At 38.6% G+C, this 17,868-nt stretch overlaps 1 protein-coding gene across 1 annotated transcript in view; it reads left to right on the forward strand.

The window, feature by feature from the left end:
* Positions 1-500: 500 nt before the first annotated feature.
* LOC311524956 (vitellogenin-1-like) overlaps positions 501-17,868 on the forward strand; it is a gene marked incomplete at its 5' end in the record, with an annotated part of 44,374 nt that continues 27,006 nt past the window's right edge. Inside the window, 13 exons of the mRNA XM_084636627.1 lie at positions 501-540; positions 879-899; positions 1,116-1,267; positions 2,995-3,246; positions 5,148-5,309; positions 5,926-6,077; positions 10,180-10,330; positions 10,435-10,592; positions 10,691-10,856; positions 11,925-12,050; positions 13,492-13,710; positions 15,810-16,027; positions 16,125-16,222. Coding sequence (XP_084492753.1) covers positions 501-540; positions 879-899; positions 1,116-1,267; positions 2,995-3,246; positions 5,148-5,309; positions 5,926-6,077; positions 10,180-10,330; positions 10,435-10,592; positions 10,691-10,856; positions 11,925-12,050; positions 13,492-13,710; positions 15,810-16,027; positions 16,125-16,222 — 1,915 coding nt within the window. The remainder of the gene's footprint in view (positions 541-878; positions 900-1,115; positions 1,268-2,994; positions 3,247-5,147; positions 5,310-5,925; positions 6,078-10,179; positions 10,331-10,434; positions 10,593-10,690; positions 10,857-11,924; positions 12,051-13,491; positions 13,711-15,809; positions 16,028-16,124; positions 16,223-17,868) is intronic.

Genomic DNA, 17,868 nt, shown 5'->3' on the forward strand with positions numbered 1-17,868 from the left:
TAAGTCACTAGAAGATTAAATCATGCACTAATCCTCCTTTAAGACTATGTCACTTTGAAGAACTGATGCATGTCTCAAAGAGTTTGTGGTCTAGATACGCAGGAGGTGTAAATCATCAAGACTTCACTGAATTCAATGGAGCTAGGCTGAGTTACATCAGCTGTGAATCTGGCTCCACTGTTCTTAAAGTAAGCCCAAATATTTATTGCCAGTTGTTGAATTATTGTAGAAATGTGTGTGTGGAAATGGAAAAAAAGGGTGAAAACAAGAAATATCAAAAATAGATTCCATATTTCATAGAAAAGATACACTTGGTCTAAATTATCCAATAGGTTTGCATTAACAGCATTCCTACCCCAAGAAATGTTTGGTTTTTGATAGATCAATACTGATTCTGAAATATGCTTATTTATTTTGGAACCTCACTTCGATGAACACGTGATACACTATGCCTTTATAAAAGAGAACCCGGCACATTCACCTTTAGCTTATCCTTCATAATGAGGGACTTAATTCTAGCTCTGACTTTAACCCTTGTGGGTAAGTAAGCACCTTATCTATCTGGATAGGTTTCTAGCAGAAACTTTTTTGAATAAGGCTTAAGCGACTAATTGTGTTCATTTATAAATATAAACTTCAAATTTGCATAAATGGAAAAGAAAACCCGATTGCAAATTCTCCATTGTCTAGGGGAGGAAAATTTGGATATATTCTGACCTTAGAATAAAAATCTGTATTGAAAAATTAACATAATTAACTAGAAAATATTACGCAGTATGTACTTCACAGGTTGAGATAAAAATTTGGACAGTAATTTTTTTTAAAAAAATTGTAAAATAACGCTTTGTCATAATGGCTATATTTTTTTTCTCTTTCAGGGAGTCAGCATCTTAATTATGGTAAGTATTTTTCCTATCAGATTATATCATTCTAATGAGTGCAATTGAAATATAATCTGAAAGGTGTATGAATATTTAATTTAGTTTTACAACTGCTAATGTGCTTCAGAAGTAATATTAAAATGAACAAATTGATCTTTCCTATTTGGAGCTTAGTATAATAACATATATCCTATAGGTTCTCTATAATGTTTACGGAGCATTGTTTCTTTACAGAACCTGGTTTCAAAGAAAACAAGGCTTACACATATGATTATGAAAGTGTATTTCTCAGTGGACTTCCAGACAGAGGACTTGCAAGAGCTGGAATAAAAGTAAAATGTAAAGTGGAAATCAGTGGTATCGGGCCAAAACTTTGTCTTATTAGGGTAAGAAAATGTATCCAATGTGAAAGCTGAAATTATCTTCCTACATGACTCTTTTTCCCAAGCTTTGGGGAAATAATTAAGTTTCATCATATGTTTTGCTTACTCAGGCAGAATGTAACTGACACTGTTATTTTTTTATGCAGTTTTCTATATTCTATTTGCACTTTGCCAGGTAATTCTCAGCTCAAGCCAACCTTGGGCTTGAAGGATTTCTTCTGCTTTGTGGTCAGGGAGACAACAGAATATAATTTCAAATGCATAATAATTTATTACTGGATCAATTCAATTGTTCCCAAACTCTACAACCTACGATTATTTAATCAACTGATTTTGCAACTAGCAAACAAACAGAAATAAACATATTATAGCAGCTGGATGTATTTCAATATCTGGCATAAGTATTTTTTTCTGGCTGTTTCTTTAGCTTCAGTGGGGAAGTGCCATGTTGTGCTACACTGAGATTGTATTCCTTTATTGTATGCTGACATTAACATTTCTGAGTAATTACTAAAGATTTCTGATTATATGAAAATGATTTTGATCTTTAATGTAAGCCTATGTGTGCTTCCAATGAATGTATTGAAACATACCCCTTGATCTGGACTGGTTCCATTTAGTCTTGTATGTGTGTGGAAGAAAAATCATCTTTTTAACAGATTTCACTTGGCAAATTTAAATTCTAGATAGAAAGACTAGAAAGAAATTCTAGATAGAAAGACTAGAAAGACTAGTGGCTGTCTCCTAATAAGTGCCTGAAAAGTGCAGGAACTTTCTAACTGAAGTAGCTGCCTGCTGTTGTGTATTCTTATAGGATATAATGAAAGACAACAGGAAATTTCTCTCTTTGGTTATGTAACATGGTATGCCCTTTCAGCTACAGGGGAAGTTTATTTTTATGCTGTTAAATTTAAAGCATTCCTTGGTTTTGGAGAAGTGAATGGTGCAGAAGATTAACCTTTCACTTGTAGGCCACTGGTTCATATCCACCTCAAGTCAAAATTAATGGTGTCAGACCCCTTCCCAGTAGACAAGTGTCTTCATCATAAAACCACCAGCATAACTCTCACCCATGTTGGCAGTCTCCACTGAGAGCCCAAGTACTGAATGGGCCCTGGAGACTGAACTTATATGGCAGATGGGGTAGTGTGTTGCGCGGGAGGCAGGGGAGGGGGAGAGTTTTGCATTGCAGCAGGGCTACAATATGAAGTGGAGAAGAGAGATCTACAGCTCTCTGAGCTTCCGACCCCAAGGTTCTCTAGTAAAATGTACAGGGAGGGACAATTCCTCCACTCTGCTTTCTAACCCCCTCACTAATTATGACTCTAAGAATAGCTCAGCAGCCACGTCACTATTAGCTCTACCCTTGGCTGTGCTTTGTGACTTCAGTTAGGGGGATCATAGCAAGTGCCACCAAAGTTAATGCTCCTTCATACAGCATTGACTTTCCCCACAATTTACTGCAGGTCTTCTGCAGTTCTGATGGTCGAGTTCAGCTTAGCGTGGCTCTTCTCTGGCTCAGTTCTGTACACAGGCCAACCTTTGGGCCAGACAGATGATCTGTGAATTGAGACAAAGAATGGGTATGTGCGGAAACATCCCACTCAGCCACTTTTCACATCCGCAAGTCCCTGTCATGGCTTCATCTTGAGGTATTGCTTCCTAAAATCCTAAGAAGAAAAGTTAATGGAAAAACGTTAATAGGAAATCTATTTCCCCTTCTCTCCCAGGTTTATTCACTCGAAGCAGCAGAATACAATGGTATCTGGCCTCGAGAGCCGTTCGCACGGTCATCTAAACTGACCCAGGCATTTTCAGCACAACTCAGAAACCCCATCAAATTTGAATACAGTAATGGCCGTGTTGGAAATCTTATGGCTCCAGATTCTCTCTCAGATGATGGGCTTAATTTCTATCGAGGATTTCTGAATGTGCTAGAATTCACCCTGAAGAAGTCACAGAATACATATAACTTGCAGGAGGTGAGCACTTTGCTTTGGTAATTATGTTTGGGTGTAATTTGAATAAGGATACACTTCTGGTTCTTCTAACACATTTATCTGAATTCAGTGTTAAGTGTATATTTACTAGTAAGCAACATCTTGACTTAGAGGGAAGTTGTTCATTTATTCTGTACCACCACTGGTAGATCTGTACCTTAATGGTCCAAAGAAATGTATAGATTTTTAATCTAATTGATTAAATGATTTCAGGAGTCCATTAACAACATTAGAAACTAAGAAAACATGGCTTGTTGGGTGGTAAAAGGAAAAAGGAAACCACTCTGAAAGCTATAATGTTAGCCTAAAAAATGTTAATAATGCATTAAAATAAGCTTAAACCCTCAGCATATCATTAACATTTCATCTAGAAATAATAGCAATTTGATGTCTCTAAGAAATCATGTATACTTTAATCTCCTTTAGGTCCTATTTGAGAAGGAATATAGTACATATGCTGTTGTGTTATTAGAATAGCTTTTACAGCTGTACTTAATGTTCTGTTGGAATTTCCACTGTTTTATGGGTTTTAATACCTTTTTAAGTCTCCCCACATTGAAATTCACCACACAGATTGAAATTTATTTAGTTTTGCATAGATATATTTACATTGATGAGGTTGGGTTTCATTTCATTGATATTATTGTGCTTTCAAAATATTTGTATTGCAAATGTAGATCAAAACAACTTTTGTTTACTTGATCTGATCAGAAAAAGGTTTGGAAATGAGCTTCAGGATCTCATATTTTTCACAATATTTATTCCACCCGCAGCACCATATTGAGACCTTGCAGCTGTAGTATATGCCGTATTTTGCAATGCCTAGTTGCACATCTTCATTATTTCTAAATGAATTCGTTACATATGGTAGTCCATTGCCAACCTGCGCATATGGGGTTAGCTACTGAAATCTTCTCTGAGTTTTCATTATTTTACTCAGTCATTTACTGATTAATAAACCTTGGGATCTTTCCCTGAGGATCTCAAAGCACTTTACAAAGGAAGATAGGCATCACGATAAGGTAAACCTGAGCTGCAGAGCGTTACTCTGTATTTCCTGTGCCTCCTAAACTCCTGTGAGGTCAATAAGAGTGTGGGGTATTTAAGGAATGCAGAATCAGGTGATAAATGGCTTACAGAAGATCACTTAATTAATGGGAGTTTTAACTGAGGTCTACAAAATCAGGTCCCGTACCTCTAAGTCCCTGGAGCAATTGTACACTACCATTAACAATGAAAAGTTAGGAAATGAACCATTCCTCCCCAAAATACATTCACTTATCTCCCTTTAACATTAGTAGAAGTCCTGTTCACTGACTGAAGAGAACCAATGCACCTTATACATATAAAATCTTAAAGTAGTATTAAACATCTGAGTTAAACCTTCAAATGCAAGAAAATCCACAGTTAAAGCTCCACTGTTCTTAACTAATGTGTAATTATTGCTGCTCACATTGTGTGTCAGATTATCTGCTATTCTGAAGCCTCTAATAGAGGAATGTATGAGCTGGAGATTAGGTATAATGGGATTTTTAAGGGCAAAGTATCGGCCGCAACTCAAAAATCTCTTGCTTTTGAAGTTTAATTCTGACTGATCACATTATTTCAACACATATTTATTAATTTTTCCAAATTATATCTCCTATTCCATAGTCCCTAATTGGCAATTGATACAAGCCTCCCACTGAGCCGAAATTTTGTCCCACTGAAATCAGTGGGAATTTTGTCCGTGCTTTCAATGGGACCCCTGCTTTGGCCCTTTGACAGTATATGCATGGTTTTTAAATATGGTCAGAGCATAGTAGATCTCCATGTTAGGCATCCAGCAATTCTGCATCAAGAGCAGCATTCTCTGAGAGCTGATTGGTTCTAATTTTTGGCAGGCTGGGATCGATGGTGTTTGCAATACAACCTATGTGATTCAAGAAAACAGGCGAGCAAGTCAAATCTACGTGACAAAATCCAAGGACCTAAACAGCTGTGATGAGAGAGCTCAGATGTTCACTGGTGCTGCATACACTTGCCAGTGCCCAGCCTGCAGAGAAGTAAGTAAGATGGATTTATATTTAAACACATTCTGATTCTTCTGATTCTTCTCTCACATGCATTCATTTTGCACCCATTTACTACATTGGCTCCTGATTTAGACCACTTTAAGCAGAAGGCAAATCAGGCTTGTTATATTTAATTATCTATATTTGCTTTCTGCATGGTATTCATGCGTATTGGCCAATGCAAAGCCTCTGTATCACATTATGCCGTCAGAATAGGGGTACATATCTCTCATGCTGTCTCTTTTCAGAACAAAATTCTGCCCTCTCAAAAAAATGATCAGTTGCTTAAATTTAAGGAAAGAAAAGGAGGAGTGAGGTGGGCAGGGCCTGTGGCAGAGCCGGGGTTGAGTAGTGAGCACCCCCCAGCACATTGGAAAGTTGGCGCCGGTAGCTCCAGCCCCAGAGTCAGTGCCTCTACAAGGAGCTGCATATTAACTTCTGAAGAGAGGTGCATACAATGAATATATAGGCCACCCCTGGTATAGAGAGTAGCCCTGCAAACAAATGGGTCACACTGGATGGTATAAGTGATATTTTCTGAGCCTACTATCTATGAATTCTATTCATGGTTAAATAACTTTCTATTTGTCACTTTTTCATTCTGTAGAAAAACAAGTATTCCCGGGCAACCACTACTTACAATTACAAAATCAAATCTTCCCATGAGGAGGCTTTAATTGTACAAGCTGATGTCCAAGAAGTCCATCAGTTCACACCATTCAATGAGGTCACTGGAGGGGATGCTGTCGTAGAAGCAAGGTACTGTGCATTTGCATAGCTGATCCAAAATTACATATCCCTTTAATTCACTAATTCAGCATCTAGTCAAATTCCCTAACTGAAATGAGACCTCTGCACCTACCACATGTTGACTGGCAATATTACATTATATAAAGCCTCAACCAGATAATAAAAAAAATCAACATTCACTGTTGGTCATAAATCTGAAACATGTGCATCACTATCCAAATTTTGCTAGCTAAAGTTGGCAGTATTTGATTAGTTTAATCTCTCTGGGATATTTGATTTATGCCTTAAAAACCAAGATAAATGCAATTTGATCTGAAAAATGCAAACTAATGTATTTGTAGTAAAATACTCTGGCACACAGTTACTCACTAAAAGGAAGATCCCTAGAAAACCACGTCACTGAAAGAGACCCATGTGGATATTCACAGCAGTTTGAAATTTGCCATGTTGCCAGTGCAGTTATGGATATGGCTGGTTGATAATTTTCCATCACAACTGCTTTTGATGGGTAACTGGGGTTTTAACCAAAGAAATGTTACACTAAAAATGTTTGCTGTCTGTGGAAAATTTTGAATTTATGTCAAAAACTTTGTGGCCAAAACCTGAAAATATTTGGCTGAAAATTTAAACCTTCCAGTTTTCAGCTGAAATCCAAAAAGTTTCATGTTTTCTTTATGAATTTTTTTTCATTTTCTACAAAATTTTCCACAGAAACAAATTATTTTATGACCAGCTCTAGTTATGGGCTTTTTATACAGAGGCATCATGTCTCAAAGTAGGGAAGAGAGAGAGTTCTTTTTATCACTTAGATATATTTCACCTCAAGCCAGATCCTAGCTTACATCAACTGGCATTGCTCCATAAAATTCCGTGAGGAACTGGCTCCTCCACTATAGCCTATGGGTCTAGGCACTGCAATACCAGAAAGATAAGGACAAATTAGGAATTCAGAGAACTGCAACAAAAATGAATAAAGGCCTGGAGACCAATTAATTATCAAAGAGGAGTGTAAGTGGGCATAATAACTTGGTTAAACAGTGAACAAGCGGGAGGTAGGATAAGGTATTTTAAAGAACTTTTACACTCTAAGGATCAGATGTGGATACACATTTGGGTGGATGATGGAAGGTGTTTGATGCAACCCAGGAAAGGGTCAGGCATAATTGCAGACCAGGTGCCAGATCCTAAGCTGTTGTAAATTAGCAGAGCTCTCTTGGAGCCAATGGACCTGTTCTGATTTCCACCCACTTAGGACCTGGCCCTCTATCTTCAGGAGAGCAAAGACTGCTTCCTTCCTGTTCCTCAAGGGCTGCTTGATGCCCCCAGAGAGTGGAAAAGAGACTCAGCAGTGGGTTTGCTCTGCTCCCTGCTCCTATTCTCCATGAACTGTCCAGCAGAATTGGCCAACCACATAAGGGGTAGTAAGAGGAGGGCCTGCAGTCTGGGTCTCTAGAAAGCATTTGTCAGATAACTAAAGCTATTTAAATACATTTTTCATGTAAGTCAGAAGTAAAATGTAACACATGTGGGGTCAGATTTTCAAAACTGTTCACCGCTGGCCTAACACTGCAACCATTGAAGTCGGGGGAGTTTTACTATTATTTTAACTTTTAACCCCACTCTTAGGCCATGGCTACATTACAAAGCGTATGCCAGCCTATGCCAGTCTCCAATGTAGATTCAGCGTATGTTGAGGGGTTCTCCCAGTATACTAATACCATCTCCCTGAACAGCATTAGCTAATGCCAATGAGGAGTGTGTCTGCTGGCAAGATGAATCTACATTGGTGGATTTGGCATTGCTGTGTCACTAGATTTATTTCCCCCTTCACACTCCCAGCTGACATAGTAATGCTGATATAAGTTTTAAGTGTAGACCAAGCCTTGATATTCATTTTCCCATATATGCACATATGCTTCTTCCCAATACTTTAGAACTGAAGGTATATTATAGAGTTGGCATGTCCTGGAAGCGGGAGACAAACCTATCTGAGTGTACCTGGCATTATACTTCCTGACCCCAATGCCCTTCCACTAATATTGTATAACTTTTCTGGAGAGGAAAAATCTCTGTTAATTGTATAGCCTTGTATTGAGCTCCCTACTGGATTGTCTATAGAGTATTTTTATAAAGTATGAAGTATGGGCTGGATGAATGCACTATAAGGTGGGTAGAAAGTTGGCTAGATTGTCGGGCTCAACGGGTAGTGATCAATGGCTCCATGTCTAGTTGGCAGCCGGTGTCAAGTGGAGTGCCCCAGGGGTCGGTCCTGGGGCCGGTTTTGTTCAATATCTTCATAAATGATCTGGAGGATGGTGTGGATTGCACTCTCAGCAAATTTGCGGATGATACTAAACTGGAAGGAGTGGTAGATACGCTGGAGGGCAGGGATAGGATACAGAGGGACCTAGACAAATTGGAGGATTGGGCCAAAAGAAATCTGATGAGGTTCAATAAGGATAAGTGCAGGGTCCTGCACTTAGGACGGAAGAACCCAATGCACAGCTACAGACTAGGGACCGAATGGCTAGGCAGCAGTTCTGCGAAAAAGGACCTAGGGGTGACAGTGGACGAGAAGCTGGATATGAGTCAGCAGTGTGCCCTTGTTGCCAAGAAGGCCAATGGCATTTTGGGATGTATAAGTAGGGGCATTGCCAGCAGATCGAGGGACGTGATCGTCCCCCTCTATTCGACATTGGTGAGGCCTCATCTGGAGTACTGTGTCCAGTTTTGGGCCTCACACTACAAGAAGGATGTGGATAAATTGGAAAGAGTCCAGCGAAGGGCAACAAAAATGGTTAGGGGTCTGGAACACATGACTTATGAGGAGAGGCTGAGGGAACTGGGATTGTTTAGTCTGCGGAAGAGAAGAATGAGGGGGGATTTGATAGCTGCTTTCAACTACCTGAGAGGTGGTTCCAGAGAGGATGGTTCTAGACTATTCTCAGTGGTGGAAGAGGACAGGACAAGGAGTAATGGTCTCAAGTTGCAGTGGGGGAGGTTTAGGTTGGATATTAGGAAAAACTTTTTCACTAGGAGGGTGGTGAAACACTGGAATGCGTTGCCTAGGGAGGTGGTGGAATCTCCTTCCTTAGAAGTTTTTAAGGTCAGGCTTGACAAAGCCCTGGCTGGGATGATTTAATTGGGGATGGGTCCTGCTTTTGAGCAGGGGGTTGGACTAGATGACCTACTGAGGTCCCTTCCAACCCTGATATTCTATGATTCTATAATAATTTTGCAAAGATCTTATGAAAGTCCGATAGAAACAGTGTGTGGAATGTTTCCAAGGATCTCTGTAGAGATTCCAAAGTGAACATGCCAATTTTCTATGGAGGTTTTAGAGACTATTCAGTACAATCATATATCTACTGGAATGTTCTCAGATGTTCACTCAAATACCTAAAAGTATTATATTGTCCTAAATGGACTATTTAAATGTAATTGGCAGGATAGGACACAACCCTTTAGCCACAAATATGGCAAGGATAAGAAATGTTTACAAACACAGCCTTTCGTTAAAACTGCTTGATGATGAAGGGAGATGGTTCGGCTCAGTTTGAAAAGCTACCAGACGTTTGGATGTTTTTCCATAGTATCTGAATCTCTTTGCTTGAGAAATCAGGTTGGAAATCTCATGAGAACATTTAATCTTATGAGAACCCCAGGACATTCTGCTTACAGTTGGGTCAGTAATAATTTAAGAAGAGACTGTAATATTTCTTGCCGTATTTCACTTTTTTCACTTCCATTTGAAACTAGAAAGTGCAGAGGTGTGTAAGAACTCTCAGGAAACCTGTAGTCAGGCTTAAAATTCAGTGATGATTTCTGATGAAGGATCTAGTCAGTTATTTTTGTCTGAACTTCAGTATGCAAATGTACATATAACACACACATGTCCTGTGATCTTACCCTGAGAGGTTCTGAGTATTGGGAGTTGCAGGTTCTCTCAGAATAAGGCTCTCTCTCTGGATTTCAGTGCATATGTTTGTGAATAACTTTGCATCTTGATAACAAAACACTTTTGTAAAAATACATAATAATATTAAGAGCAAAATTTTCATTTTGCATACTGGGTCTCATGATGTTATTTCACTGGGTTTCTCCTTTGCAGGCAGAAGCTGGTACTGAGTGATGTGGAAAAACACTCCCCAGAAGTCCCATCAACAGAATTCCAGAAACGTGGATCACTTCGGTACCATTTTGGCAGTGAATTGCTTCAGCTTCCCTTCCAGTTATTCAAAATCAAAAACTTGGAAAGTCAGGTAAAATTAACTGCTGGAAGTAAATATTTTGCTGTAAATTGGTGCTGATGCATGTGGGAAAGGGAACATATTTGATCTTACTGTATATTTTAATTTTCTTGCAGATAGTGGAAAACCTGCGGTATCTGGTAGAGCACACACATGAGCGGGTTCCTAGTGATGCTCCACCAAAATTCCTGCAGCTGGTACAGCTTTTCCGGGCAGCAAATGATGATATCTATGAGTCAGTTTGGAAACAATTTTCTAGCCGGCCTGTATATAGGTAATAGTAACTTTAATTCTTAAAACTATGATTGAAGATCTGAAATTAATGTGTTCGGATGCAGATCTGGAAAATGATCATTGTCTTTCCTATTGCAGGCGCTTGATTTTGGATATAATTCCTGCCATTTCCACTCAGAGTGCAATCAGATTCTTAAGGCATAAAATTGAAAGGAAAGAACTCAGTGACTTGGAAGGAGCTCAAGCAGTGCTTGTGGGCTTCCATTTAAGTACACCAACCCGTGATGTGATAGAGGAAGCTGTGGTAGGATGTTTTTACACTCTCTGTTCTTTCTTCATCAATTCTAGCATCCACTGTATTTACTCCTTTGGCAAGATTGCAAAGGCTGTGAAAATACAAAGCTTTTATATCCCCTAGTGAGGTTGAAAAGAGTTTATTTCCTGACTGTGTTGGCAGGGCGGAAGCAATCAAAGGGACATAGATGAAGCCAGAATGAAACAGTTGAATATTCTTAAGTGATGTCGTTTTAATGTTGCAGACTGATTTCTGGAATTCTTTTGTCCAAATTAACTTTATAGTTAGATCAAGATTGGTAACTCAGGGGCCTCACAACCAGCTAGACAGTAAGAAATACATGTTTTGCTTTATCGGAATATATTGGGTCTGATTGTCCTATCAAGACTGGTATAAATCAGAGTAATTCTGCTGAAGTCAAGGGAATTATGCCAGTCTGGAATGAACTTGTGTAAGAGAGAGTAGAATCAGGCTCGTTATAAAATTTTGTACATATTCTGCCCTTAGAAGCATATAGTCATTTCCTCTTAATTTCAATGAGAGCCATGCCTCTAAGAGCAAAACTTGGCCCTCTATGAATGTCAGCACAGACCAGTGATTAGATGTTCACCTATGGGGCAGAAAATGATGGATTCAAGTCTGATGTTAGCATATGGTTTCATGGTAAATATACCCATCAGTCTGAATTATTGGGATATATTTAGTATTCATCTTAGCTTTTTGTCCCTACAGTTCAGGCAATTATAAAACCACAAAGAACACTCATAGTTTTATGAATACTATGTGCTCCTCAGTTCTCAGTAAAATTCCCTACTAGGGTGATTTTTCACCCATTGGATTACAACAAGAACTTAATACCCAGATCAAAATCTGGAATTTCTCAGAGATACCGCATGGTCACTATGTGAAATACAGTAACAGCCACTGATCAGCTAAGAAGCCAACCTTTCAGGGAATGTCAATTGCTATGCATTGCCTTTTCCTGCATGCGGATTTATATAAAATGTACATAAATGCAAAATAAAAATTAAATTATTTCTTGCTAGTGATGGTAATGTCCAAATATTTTCTCTCTAGCTCATCCTGAAAAAGACACATCCACGCTCAGATACTTTCCTTCACAGAATTGCCTATCTAGCCTATGGCTCATTGGTTCACAAGTACTGCTCCATTTCAGACTCCTGCCCTGAGTCAGCTCTCCAGGTACAAAGCCTGAATTTCTTTTATTTATTTTTTAAAGGAAAAATTGTAAATGAGACAATTAAGGTTGGAAGGACAAAGCATATCATTCTGGACGCTTTCATGGCACCTTTTATCTGAGGCTCTCAAAATGCTTTATAGTGAAGTCTCATGACACACTTCCATGGTACTGATAAATATAACCATGTAAGAGATGTGCAAATTAAGGAACACAAAGGTTAATTCGTTGCCTAAAGTCATGCAGTGAGTCAGTTGTAGAGCTAGGAACAGAACCCAGAAATCTTGGCACCCAGTCATCTACTTAAACCAATAGACTACACTGCCCACTGGCAATAATAATATCTAGCTCTTATACAGTGTTTTCCCTCAGTATATCTTAAAGTGCTTTGCAAAGGTGTTAAGTACCATTTTCCCCATTTTGCAGATGGGCAAACAGAAGCATAGAGGGCTAAACTGACTTGCACAAGGTCACCCAGAAGGCCAAGTGCAGAGCCAGGAATAGAACCCAGGTGTCCTGCACTGCAGTGTAGCACTCTTTCTCCACTAGGCTACACTGCCTCCCAGCTAATTAAGACAAATGTTACTGGGAAATGGGAAGTGTTTAAAGTAAAGCAAGGGGTCAGACAGGAAATGTTTTAAATTTGGATTTGCCTATTAGTATTATCCTGTGCAAGTTTTGAGCTAGATTAATAGATTAAAAATATGATGTCTTAAAAAACAAAAGTTGCTCTTTAGGCCTATCTGATGTATTGAAAAAATTCTATGATACTTTGGCTCTTTTCATTCAGCCCTTGTTTGTGCAGTCAGAAGAGTTATCTACCATGCAAGAGTTAGTTCTAGCCACACACTCAGAAATGACAGCTGTTTAGATCACAAGTACAAATGCTGCCCAGTGCCCTAAAAATGTTAGGGTTTTCTTGCTTTACAAGTAGCAGAATGAAATGGCCTGGTGGTCTCCCTATAAGTGCATGTTACTAAAACTGCCACTCCAGTTGGTAGATATTGGAACATTTATTAACCATCTCATAAAAGAGCCTAATGACAGAATGGGCCCAAAGACTAGCCTGACTTCTTGCATCTAGGGGGGGTTCTTAACCAGGGAAGGAAAGATTTTCAAATGAACCAATGCCAGGTTCCTAACTCCCATTGAAAGTCAATGGAATTGGGTCCTAACTGCCATTTTTGCCTTTATACATCTAACCCATCATGTTTAAGGTATATTGGTGAGGAACTGTGCACTGTTGCTGTCTATGCTGTACTTGTTCCAAGAACAAATTCACAACTTCAGTCTTCAGGGATAAACTTCCAGCAATTTCTATGAGCACTAAATGCAACTTAAAATACTTTCATTAAATTATCTGAACACACTAAAACTTCTCAGCCACCCCCTCAGGGTATGTCTACAGAACCGAACTGGAACTTAAACCCTCTTTTTGTTTTTCAGCCACTATATGATTTTGCAGCTGAAGCATCTGGCAGGGCTAAGGAGGAAGAAATGGTCCTGGCCCTGAAGGCCTTTGGGAATGTAGGACATCCAGCCATTCTAAAGCGCATCATGAAGTTTATGCCAGGATATGCACCTGGTGCTTCTGATCTCCCAGTCAGGGTTCAAATTAGTGCAGTGATGGCCCTGACAAACCTGGCCAAGAGAGACCCACGAAAGGTAAGGAAACAAAGAATCCCTCTTTAGCATGTGCTATAAGCTCAACGTGTTGTTTCTATTTGTTGCAAGACAGGGGTGGCATTTCATACATACATCTGGTGGTTTTCTTTACATTAGTTCCATTATTCATGAGTGGGAACCTCCAATTCCATATGACACATTCATCTTCAGTATTTCAGAATGCACGGAATAGCTTAGTATATGGATACGTTCATTATTCTGTTGTTGGGTTGTTATCAGCATTTGCATTTTAAAATCTTATTTTCCAAAGATACATGAGAGATAAGTTACAGATCAAAATGTATTTAGGGTTATTTCAACACTGGTGTCAGAGAGAACCCACAAAGCAAGGTTTTCCAAAGATTTATATTAACTATAGATTAAGTCAGGTTTCAGAGTAACAGCCGTGTTAGTCTGTATGCACAAAAAGAAAAGGAGTACTTGTGGCACCTTAGAGACTAACAAGTTTATTTGAGCATAAGCTTTCGTGAGCTACAGCTCACTGCATTGGATGAAGTGAGCTGTAGCTCACGAAAGCTTATGCTCAAATAAATTTGTTAGTCTCTAAGGTGCCACAAGTACTCCTTTTCTTTTTATAGATTAAGTGTCACATCTAATCATTAATCAGGGCCATATCTTAGATAGATATTGATATCTAATAGATACTGCAGATTTGAATCCTAATTATTAATGTATAGACATTGTGTTTAAGCCATAAACAGAACATTTATTAAATGTGACTTTTGTCTTTGAATTACATTCTGATCAGACAGCACAAAATAGTCTCTTACTCCACAGATCTGGCTTTACGGCTCCTCTCACCTGAAAACAGTCTTATTCTAAACCAGAAACCTTATGTTTTCAAGTTTTACTTACGTTCAAGATTCCTTTTTAATCACTCAGGGTGGAATATTGTTGTTTTCTTTTCTTTTTCTAAACAAAAAAAAAATTATACGGTTTTAATTAATCTTTACGTCAGCTTCACAACATCCCACTGAGGCTTTATCAGGGTTTCTGTTATACCCAATTTTTGTATATGTTGTCTTGATCCCATATATTGGCTCCAGGGTTAGCCGCTCCAGGGTGTGTTTTTAGCAGAAAAAATAAGGAAACAGCTGCTAGGTTACATGAGATATATAAGCAGGGAGATGGGGGTTGAGCCATGGTTTCTTCTTCAGTGGAAAAGAAAAAGCTGCTTTGGTGTTTCAAAGCAGTACTGTGGCTGTGATTCTCCCTGAGCCCAGCACTCCTCATGTGGCCGAGGCAGTTATTTCATTACATTTATTATGCACTTTCTGGAAAAACCCTAATGTGACGTATTTTAATGCCCATGACTGGGTGTTCCACTGTATGAGAAACAATGGGATCCCAGGTTTGTGGTTTACTACACACACAAATTTGCACTAATCATTCCTACCAAGTGCCCTTTCATTTCATTGCTTAATTTGAAATAGTTGTGTACATTTTGGAAATATTTGCATCCTTGTAGTCACTTTTATTTTAACATTTGCTAATCCACATCATTGAGTTAACATCAGGTCAGTTAGAGCTTGAGCATTAAAGTACTTTGGATCAAGCTGAGAATCTACAAGTATCTATGTGGGGAAGAGATTTCTGATAGTAGAAGGGCTGCTCAGTCTAGCAGACAAAGCTATAATGAGATCCAGTGGCTGGAAGTTGAAGCTAGACAAATTCAAACTAAAAATAAAGGCACATTCAGGGTAACTAACCACTGGAACAACTTACAAGGTAGGTGGTGGGTTCTTCATCACTTGAAGTCTTTAAGCCAAGATTGACTAGCTTTTTAAAGGAATTGCTATAGCTCAAACAGAAGTTCTGGGTTTCATGCAAAATGCATTGGATGAGGTCCTTTGGCCCGATAAGGTCAAACTAGATGGTCATAATGGTCCCTTCTGAACTTAAAATTATGAACTTTGTTGCCACATTACTTGCAAGAATTAAATGGAAAAAATAAAGCATGGATTTTATTTCTAACACAAGACTTGTACTGCAGTTATGGTAAAGGATGGGAAAAGATGAATAGTTAATTGCAAATGTTCAAACATACAGAAACTTAAAATTCTATTTCCTATTTTCAGGTACAAGATATTACCCTGGAGTTGTTCCTAAACCACAAAATTAATCCTCAAGTCCGAATGATTGCTGCATTTGTTCTGCTTCAAACCAAACCAGGTCTTCCTGTCTTGGTGACTTTAGCTAATGCTATGCTAAAAGAACCTAGCATGCAAGTGGCAAGTTTCATCTTTACTTCCCTGAGGGCTCTGGGCACAAGTACAGCTCCGGATCTCCAAGTCGTGTAAGGGGACTACACATTATTTCTCTAAAAAAGAAACTTGCTTTCCTGCTAACTGCAACAGAGACGTTAATATGGTACAATTCACTGAATCTTTCAGGGCTTCTGCCTGCAGAATGGCTATCAGAATACTCAGCCCCAAACTTGACAGACCTGGCTATCGGTTCAGCAAAGTTTTCCGCTTTAGTATGTTTAGAGGTAAGGCTCCGATTTCTCCAACTATATTAATCACCTGTAGGCTTTGAAATAAAATACACATAAGTTAAGGGTCGGGGGAAGCATAGAAGCCATGGGCCCAGTTCTATAGATTCCTGAACTGCTTGTCAGTTGCACATTGCACCTGCAAATTCTTCCATCATCAGGAATATGATGCCATAGCTAAGGATCTTCCTTTTAAAGAAATTTATATACATGTGCATTTTACGTTGTACACAGCCAGCCCAATATAGCTTCCATGATGGGCTAGGAACAATGCAAACATAGGCCAAGTTTTCAAACCATGGTTGGGCACCAAAACTGAATATAAGTGGTCTGATTTCTAAAAGTGCTGAGCCTCCACAACTCCCCCTGAATTCAAATGCAGCTGTGAATGTTCAACACTTCTGAAAATAGGTGCCCATATTTAAGCATTCAAGTTTGAAAATATTCAGACACAAACATTTCTTTTTCCCATGAACAACTAAGATTTACGTCCACAGCTTTTGCTTGCACCATCATACCCTTAATTCCCCTGTACAATACAGTAGATCCATGCATGGAATCCTATTGATATGCTACTCCTGTCCATGGGAGTTTCATGCACAGGTCATAGGCAATGTATGGCCGTTAGCTGTATGAAGAGAGAGAGCATGATAAGAAGACACATGCTTGCTCAACCAAATTCTAGCTATTTTCATGCAAGTTATATTTTATAATGGCGATTATTTAAGTGGTGCCCCCGTACAAATGACCATGACAGCCCCAACAATTTGGCATACGTAGCTGGCAGACTAGGGGACTTATATCTATAAACACAGTCCCTCTGTATTTGGATGTTTTTATCACTTTTGTAACTCATCAGGATATTTAAAGCTACTTTTGTAAAAAATCAATGAAAAACAAGTCTTTGAAACATTCTAAACCTAGAGTGATAACTGTAGATGTATTTTGTTGTTATTGAGTATTATTAATTTATTATTATTATTATGTTATTATTTTATTGCAAAGCCTTGGTAGTGTTTGTTATTGCTCTGCCTTTATTTCATGTATTTTACATGACCATTTAATCTGCTCTACAATGAAAATAAGTATAGTACACACCACAGCGACCACAGTAATATATGATACACATGTTTGCTACCTTGGAGATGCAGCCAGAGAGTGGCTGAAGAAATACAGTCACTAATACGTGCTATGTGAACTTTTGTACTTTTTAAAATGCATTCAGGGAGATACTCTAAAAATTATTACAGAATTAAATAAAACACATATATTAATATTTTAGGGTTTCATTTTTTTGAGCATTGCTTTTTGTCAGCACTGTTTTTTTCTATCAGTCTCTCAGTCTTCCTCGAGATATGTCATCTAGTCAGATAAATTTATATGTATCCACATCTCTCTAGCTATAATGGCTACAGTGCATCATATGACTGTGCCGACACGATTTTCCATTGGTAAATATTGGTAAATATCTTCTCAGAAAACTAAAAATATTTGATACTCAAGCTGTATGAGTTACTGACACACACTGATGCTCTCTTCAAGTTAATACATTTTGTGTAATCATCTAATCATTTATAAGCAGCAATTCTTATTAAGCGTCAGTAGGAGCAATGTTTGGATTAACAACAAGATTTCATGGCCTA

Source organism: Lepidochelys olivacea (assembly GCF_965140295.1).
Source record: "Lepidochelys olivacea isolate rLepOli2 genome assembly, chromosome: 8".
NCBI classification, from domain to species: Eukaryota; Metazoa; Chordata; order Testudines; family Cheloniidae; genus Lepidochelys; species Lepidochelys olivacea.